The sequence below is a fragment of the Haliotis cracherodii genome, unplaced genomic scaffold (assembly GCF_022045235.1).
Source record: "Haliotis cracherodii isolate W230 unplaced genomic scaffold, xgHalCrac1.p SCAF_1, whole genome shotgun sequence".
Lineage (NCBI taxonomy): Eukaryota > Metazoa > Mollusca > Gastropoda > Lepetellida > Haliotidae > Haliotis > Haliotis cracherodii.
The window spans coordinates 14,130,878-14,139,250 of NW_027266264.1; the positions used below are offsets into that span (position 1 = coordinate 14,130,878).

Consider the following 8,373-nt stretch of genomic DNA (forward strand, 5'->3'; position numbering starts at 1 on the left):
GGCAATAGAACTCATATATCTAGACATGACTAAAGTGTTATCAAATCTGATAAAATGTAATATATAGTGTTGTTTGTTTATAGTGAATGTCGTAAAGAGGAAGTTACAATCCTTTTTACGCATGTCTCATAGAGTCAGTAGTGTTTCCGGTTCACGACCTTGAACGAACAGGTGCTTGTTGCCACGATAGCCGGTTCCTCATCTTCACTTCTTCACTTATCTGTAAAGATGCCAGCGGTCCCGTCACCCGCTCCTGCTCAAAGAAAGCCACAGGGCATAAATGCCATTCTGCTCGGACCTCCAGGTTCCGGAAAAGGCACACAGGTTAGCCTATATTGGAAATATTGTAAATGTCAGCATGGGATTGCATCAATCTTTCAATGTTACAATTACGAATGTATGGTATATGTAGTTGAATCATATAATCAGCTGTTTATATAGACACATTTTAACCAATTAGACATACTGTTGTTCGTTTGGAAACTGAAATGGTACCTATACAGATGTACATTTCTCGGGAAGAAAAGTTTGAATGCCTACAGCCCAGGAGAATATAGAATACATGTTTGAACTAACAGGCATTTAAAATTTACACTTAGAAGATAAGTGGGAAAGGGACTTCCCCAATCGGCAATATTGATCAACTGATCCTCTATATTTTTGCGCATGTTGAGTTTGATCGTCTGTATTTGTATAGTGCAGTTTAAAGGGGCACAGTCTAAACCTGTCACTGCGTCAGGTGACTTGTTAATTGTCTGGTTCATGCTTCACAGACCAAGCGTTCCTTCACTGTCAGCATGGTAGGGGTCACGTCATTTTGCCACCAATTATTGTTTAGAGTAGGGAAAGCAGTCATGCATGATGCTGACTAAGAGAACAATAGACAGGGGTGTCTCAAATCTTTATTAGCTTTTCACTGCTGTAATATATATTGGAGAGTGTCATTTAATAATGTTACGCTACCACAGAACTATCATATACGACTACTATCATATATAAATGGACAATGTCATTCAATAATGTTCACATGAAATAAAATAATCTCATGCAAGGATAAACATATAACTAAAGTCCAATGAAGACAACATGGACAAGGCTACGGCCTCCATGACTGAATAAAAGTCGACATTCACAAATGCGTTTACCATGTTTACCATTTCGCAGTGAAGTTTTTGGCATTTCCAGTATTTATGTACCATCTCATGATTACTTGTGAACTGGTCACTGCAAGTGTCTGAATTAGGTACTTACATACATAAATTTCAGGGAACTGAGTTTACTCACGTTAGGTTTCATTGATTTTGATATCGAGAACACAATTCACTTAATCATGATAATCAATGAAACCTATTAGTCCTGATTTGAGTTCACTGTGAGTGCTTTGGCATGACCCCTGTTCTTGTATAGGGCAGTTGGGTGGCCTAGTGTTTAAAGCCTTAGCGGCATGCCAAAGGCCTCGGTTCGATTCCCAACATGGGTACGATGTATGAAGCCCTTTTTCATTTTCCTCTGCTGTGATGTTGCTGGAATATTGCTGAAAGCAGCTTAGGGCCATACTCACTCTCACTGTCCTTTTATGAAAACAGTAACTGTTAATCCCTTGCAGGGTGGATGCAAAGTGAGGATAAACCAGCATGGTTACCTTTCTTTACAATATTTAGCCTTTGGGCTATCTATACTATCAAAGCTGACTTTTTTATTCTTAGAGTAAAAGCCATCTTCACTATGCATGGACTCATTTTGATCCTTAGGGTTTAGTGATAGCTTTGTTTTGGATGGGGATATTTTCTTTTACCCTTGTGTGAATGGTATCTGAATAATCGAAGTATTAATTGAAGGTTTTTCACACATATTTCTTAAATCCACGAGTGTCACTTGGACGAAGTCTTGCTGCATATAGGAAAGATGATAAGCACATCTTGCTACATGTTTAACAAAACTTCAAGAAGTTTGAAATGACAACACTGGAATCACTTCAGCTCCTACACAGATATTGTTTAGCTTAGGTGCCAACAAGGTTCTAATTACAACGAAAACGAGTACAAAATCAGATGACGAATTATGTGTGATAGCGACTGTGGTCATGTGATGGTTTGTGTTTACCTAGCAAGCATTGCAGCAAAGCAGGTTTAATCCATCATGTCCAAATCAGCCAACGTAGGGCACTAATTGCAAAAGAATACCAATAAAGTGCAACCCCCCGCCCCCCCCCCCAAACACCTTACCCATTATATCATGTTATATGAAACAATACTTTTTTTCAGAATTAATTACAGACAAGGTAGCCCTAGTAATCATCAACAATTATACTTGTAATCATCAAGAACATCACCAGTCATAGTATTAAAAGTGACAAGATTCTTTTATTTCACCATGTTCGCAGGCCCCCATGCTTGCTGAGAAGTACTGTGCCTGCCATCTATCTACCGGCGACATGCTGAGGGCTGTCATAAGCTCTGGCAGCGAGCTGGGGCGGCGTGTGAAGGGTGTGATCGATGCCGGTCAGCTGGTGAGCGATGACCTGGTGGTGGAGCTGATTGACCAGAACCTCAATAAGCCAGAATGTCAGAACGGATTCCTTCTTGATGGGTTTCCTAGGACCGTCGGACAGGCCAGAGCTGTGAGTTGCAGTTGAATACTAGAAACTGTAGTGCTTAGCAGGGAATAGGGCTTGATCGGTACACGGTTAAGGAGTGTATCAGACTGTGCATGGCCACAACCTGAACCATGGATCTATTAATATTTCTGTTGATCTACTCATCTAGCTAGCTTAGCTTCATGACATTCCAACTCAAAAGCAGCAACTTGTCTTAAGGGGCGACTATGCTTGTCAAAATGAGGTGACTAACGGGTAGGTTGGTCAGACTTGGTGACTTCATTGATGCATGTCATCATATAACGGGTAGGTTGGTCAGACTTGGTGACTTCATTGATGCATGTCATCATATAACGGGTAGGTTGGTCAGACTTGGTGACTTCGTTGATGCATGTCATCATGATCATGTAACGGGTAGCTTGGTCAGACTTGGTGAGAGAAATTTACTGAAGTTGAAGAAGTAATTCAGCGGTAGAAACTATCAGTTTCAGTCCACTAGTCCTTATAATGATAACATATTGCAAAACCCCTAAAAATGGCAAATTTCCCCTGGTGCTTATGATACCTTTACTATTGGGCAGTTTGGCAAGGACTACACGACTAGTGCCAATTTCTAATGCTGTAATTTTGGGCTAGTACTAGTAGACATGGTAAACTCAAAAGTTTCTGGCACAAACTGTAGCCTTATCATACTGATGTGAAGAATATGTTGACTTGATATTTACCTGGGAACTTTAAACCTGATGCTTGTATCATAAGTATGCAGGACGACTATTCATTCCAGTGTTTGAAATTCCTTATACTATAGTATCAGTGACCAAGTAAAAATCATAATGGCATGATGAAAATAAGTTTATGGTGCCTCAAGTACACACGCATTCCTTTTGACGACATAAACATAATAACAGCCAGTCATAAACATCATGAAAAAGATAAATATGCTTTCTTATTAATCTTAGCAAATATTTGGTAGATGAGAATATGAAGTTATAAATGCAGTTGGATCACCTGCTGCTGAAACGCCAAACACAGTTGGATTCCGTCATCGAATTCTGCATTGATGATTCGCTGCTCGTTCGAAGAATTACTGGACGTCTCATTCACAAGAACAGTGGGCGGAGCTACCACGTGGAGTTTCACCCACCTAAGGTCCCCATGACGGATGATGTGAGTTGGCTCATTCTTATTTTCTGACATCGAGAGGATTAGGCTTTAAAAAATGAAAGAATTTGTTCTCAGGCAATGACTTTTGAAAATATAGTGCAGACAGGCAGTGTTTTTTTTGTTGACTTTTTCTTGTTTAAACTACCCGGTAGTATGTAGCCAATTAAACAGTTGTGTACCATCAACCTGGGAAAGGGCCTCCCTTTATTAACAAGCATACAAACTCCTATTGCCATCATGACCATAGCATGAGATGCACAGTAAAGCAGTGCTTGTGTAAAGGGAAATAGCTGCATGCTATATTGGATCGCACTGTTTTTAAGTATTAGTTGTTTTTTTTTTAAAATTAAATGGAAATAAAAACAAAACATGTGGCGGACAATATGATACGGGCAGTGCCTGAGAACCAAGACTATTATTTTTTTTAGCCTTAAGATTAGTACAGTTATGATGATAAGTGAGACTTTTTGGTATGTGGAATCTGTACCATTTTGTTAAAAGTTTCAGCTGCATTGGTCAAGTGGTGGCAGTGTGAGGAAATGCATTTTGAGAGAATTTAGAAGCATGGTCGAAATGCAAGGATAAAATGAGGGTCAAACTTTATGATATCACGAAAAACGGGGCAGATGTGATAAGCCCCACGACAACCTACACATATCCCAAAGTTCATTACTTATTGAAAGAACATGTCTGGTGACGAGCAGAAGGTAACCAACAATGGACAAACAGGCCATGACATCAGCTTACTTGATTTTCAGTCAGGTGAGCTAAAAGCTTACTAATTATCTGTTCAATTTACAACATGTATGTTAAGCCTGAGATTATGAGTTTAAGTGCCTCAAGGGGGGTTGCTCGTGAAATGTGAACACAGGCAGTAGTATTGTATTGTATGGTATTATGTTGTTAAATGTAGTGTAGGTTTGTAGGTTTTACGCATGATCTTGAGTTAACGTGACCAGTGCATGGGGAAAGTTCATTCCAGTCTGCAACTAGTCCGAAGCCCAAGTCTAGTAACAGTCTGTGTTCGGTCTAGTAATCCCAACTAATAGTAGTTCATATTCTAAGTCTAACACTGAAATCTACTGAAAATGATGCCAAGAGCCAATTTTGGACTGGTAGACTCAATAGTCTTTGATGCAAGCTGCTGTTCTGTAGTTGATCTACCGCAACAATACCTAAGGTGTGGAGTAGTGTTCACACAATAGATAACTGTTCCTACAACTGATGCAGTAGCATTAGGGTCACCATCCTCTCTGGTCCAGGGTATAATATCTGATGACTACCATTCTATTATAAATACCACAGACCTGTTTGCTCCCTCAGCTTCATTTGGAAAGTGGACCGCCTCCGTGGTCTTGTGGTAGAGTGTCCGCCCTGAGAGCGGAAGGTCAAGGGTTCGATCCCCGACCGCATCATACCAAAAGACGTTAAAAGATGGTACTTGTTGTTACCCTGTCTGGCGCTCGGCATTAAGGGGCTAAAACAAGGACTGGTCGGCTCGGAGTGTGTATATTGTGTCTGAGTGGATATTCATGTTAAACAGTCCGGACTAGTACAAGCAGCCACACAAACACACATACGTACATGCACGTTCCTATTATCGGCAAATTCACAGAATTCTCCTGTGCAATAATCATCCTCCTGAAGCAGTAGCTGCAAATGAGGAGGTATATAGAATGAAGGCATCATCCCGTGGATAGCCAAGGATGGAGACACTACAAATATTTATGCAGCCTACAATACAAAACCCTGACTTTTGTTTCAGGCAACCGGAGAACCTCTGATGCGTAGATCTGACGACAATGAAGAGGCACTACGCAAGAGACTGCAGGCGTATCATGAGCAGACGAAGCCACTGGTGGACTTCTACCAACGCAGGGGCATCCACACCGCCGTCAATGCTGCTCAGCCGGCTCATATAGTCTTTGCTTTGATAACAGCAACATTCTCAGCAGCAAGGTCCAAAGACAAAGTCTTGTTTTTATAGTCTTTGTACCACTCTTAGAAACTGTTTAATTTTTTCTTCTGCTACAGTAAGATCTATTTTTGTTGATGATATTTTCCTAACCATCTTTTAATCATGTTAATTACGGTTTAATGAAGTGTGTACATAGAGGGCACCTGTGTTTATTTGTACGCATGGGATTCTGTATGTGTGGTTTGCGATCTGGGTGTAGTAGTTCCTTAGATAATCATGGATTTGGGGTCAAAATAACTGAACTTATCTCGGACTTTATAGTTATCTTGTCTTTGTAACCTTTAAACTTTCACCTTATCTTTGCATTAGTAGGTATCCATGCTTCCAAATTAATCTACAAGTATATACATCATTGTATGTGTATAGCCTTTGTAACCTTTGAACTTTCACCTTATCTTCACATACTTAGGTACCTATGAGGAGAGTCATATCTAGGTCAGAGTGGTACAAACTGATTATATATGTCAGCAAAGAAGATCTTTATTTGTTCAGTTGGAAGTCACAGATGTATTAAGTGAAATTCAGTTGAAATGGTTGATAGCCTAGGTTGATAGCCTATTTGCATATAAAAATGAGTTTATATTTATTGACGATGCTTATCCAAGGCCAGAATATCTCATTTTTTGTTACACAGGTCACAAATATTTTTGAAAATTCAAGGTATATTTGAGGTTAATTTCCTTATATCAACTCTTGAATTAAAAGTTGGAAAAACCAAACCTGTGTCATAAAAGCTCATTTTCAACTAAACAGATTTTTTGGGTGGGCTTATCTGTAAACCTGAAAATAAATTAATCTGATACATATGTTGTTATGGCTTAATGGTTCCCATCAGGGTATGATTTCCTTGAAATTAAAGGATTTACCAAATAATTCCTAGGAACTGAGACAGAAGCATTGAATGTGCATTAACTGTGTTAACAAACCAAGAATATCTAGTCTCTTGTAATTTAACATTTACAATGTTATAAATTGATGAAACTGGGTTTGTAATATTGAGCATCCCATCAAATTTCATGCTTTTTTGCATGTTTAAACCAGATGATAGTGCTAAGCAGGATGATTGTCATTGTACATCAGATACTAGAAAACACATGTTGGTTCCTGTTAGTCATTTGTTCCCACCAACAGGTATGCATTTATAATTCAGCACCCGATGACCTTTACAGTGTATGATTAAGTATTCCTAAAGTGCAATTTAGGAACATTGAAGTTGAATCTTCAGGCATGACATTAAACACATTATACCAGTCCTGTATTAATGTAGTACAGTGGAATCTGTCTAAACAGAACTCGGACTAATCCGGTTCTCTGTATGTATTGTGAGGATACTGCTGATAATAGTGACAGAATATTGCTCGTTCATGGTCATTGTTGATGCTTTACGCGGATGCATGTAGAGGATTATAAGATGTGCATGCATACAGATAATGTAGGGTATGCATGTGAGCTGTTAAGAGAGGCATGCTTATCTATTCCAGAAGATATTCATGTATTATGAATGTATCATAATGATTTGCCGTATTCAACATTTATATTGCCATGAAGCTGCACAGCCCATTAAGTACTGTTTCATCATCACTTCGTGCCTCTTCCTGCGCAGTAGAGAGCATTTAGTCATCTGTTACGCAACTTATAGTCATCCAACAGTGTAGCAATGGACAACCTGTTTCTAACCTTGCACTCTATATTCTACTCAACATTCTACTCAACATTTGCTGCAGACCAAAAGTGTCCTCTTTCGTCCTGTTCCTTCAAATATTGGTTGGTTGGTTTGTTGTTTAACGCCGCACTCAGCAATATTTCAGCTATATGACGGCGGTCTGTAAATAATCGTGTCTGGACCAGACAATCCAGTGATTAATATCATGAGCATCGATCCACGCAACTGGGATCGATGACATGCATCAACCATGTCAGCGAGCCTGACCACCTGATCCCGTTAGTCACCTTTTAGGACAAGCATAGTCGCCTTTTATGGCAAGCATGGGTTGTTGAAGATCTGTTCTACCACGGATCTTCACGGGTCCTTGCAAATATTGAGTAATTACTAGTATTTTATATTTCTATCAGCATTCAATTTTTCATGGGCTGAATACTTTGAATAAGGTTCACATACTTACATAGTACACATATTCTGTAGATGTAGGCATTGGTTGTATTAACGATGATCTGACTCATTTCAACAGTATGTATCTGATGTTTAGTTCACAAGGCATTTTCCTCATTGTTTTATGAAAGTTGCCAGTTTGTGAGATGGATTTTACTGAATGGGATAAGGAGTGTTTTTAAGCAGCTTTATAAGGCCTACAGCTCTTACAATTTGTTTGTGATTTCAACATGTAATACATCTTGTATTTATGATTTAGAAATATCTTGATGATCATGATGATTGGAATCGTTAAATAATCACAATTCTGTGATGTGAAATAATCAAGGGAGACAACCTGTGTATGTTCCTGTGATGGTTGTAGCTGTCTCTCGACAGCTGGTGATCTTAGTCCATATTGTACAGGGTACATTGTATGCGGTACATCAAACTACACCAACACTAGATTCATAGTCAGGATTAAACATGTGGAGGATTACACAAAGTGTTCTGTTTTATGTCTTTTCTTGGATTGAATGATACTAA

The 8,373-nt window shown here is 39.1% G+C and overlaps 1 protein-coding gene across 1 annotated transcript; it reads left to right on the top strand.

Moving 5' to 3' along the window:
• The first annotated feature begins 158 nt into the window (after positions 1–158).
• On the top strand, positions 159–8,316 carry LOC139473357 (adenylate kinase 2, mitochondrial-like). Its single transcript, XM_071255896.1, has 4 exons — positions 159–324; positions 2,384–2,620; positions 3,596–3,763; positions 5,526–8,316. The coding sequence occupies exons 1-4, from the start codon at positions 229–231 to the stop codon at positions 5,745–5,747; spliced, it is 723 nt and encodes a 240-aa protein (XP_071111997.1). The 5' UTR covers positions 159–228; the 3' UTR covers positions 5,748–8,316.
• The last annotated feature ends 57 nt before the right edge of the window (positions 8,317–8,373 follow it).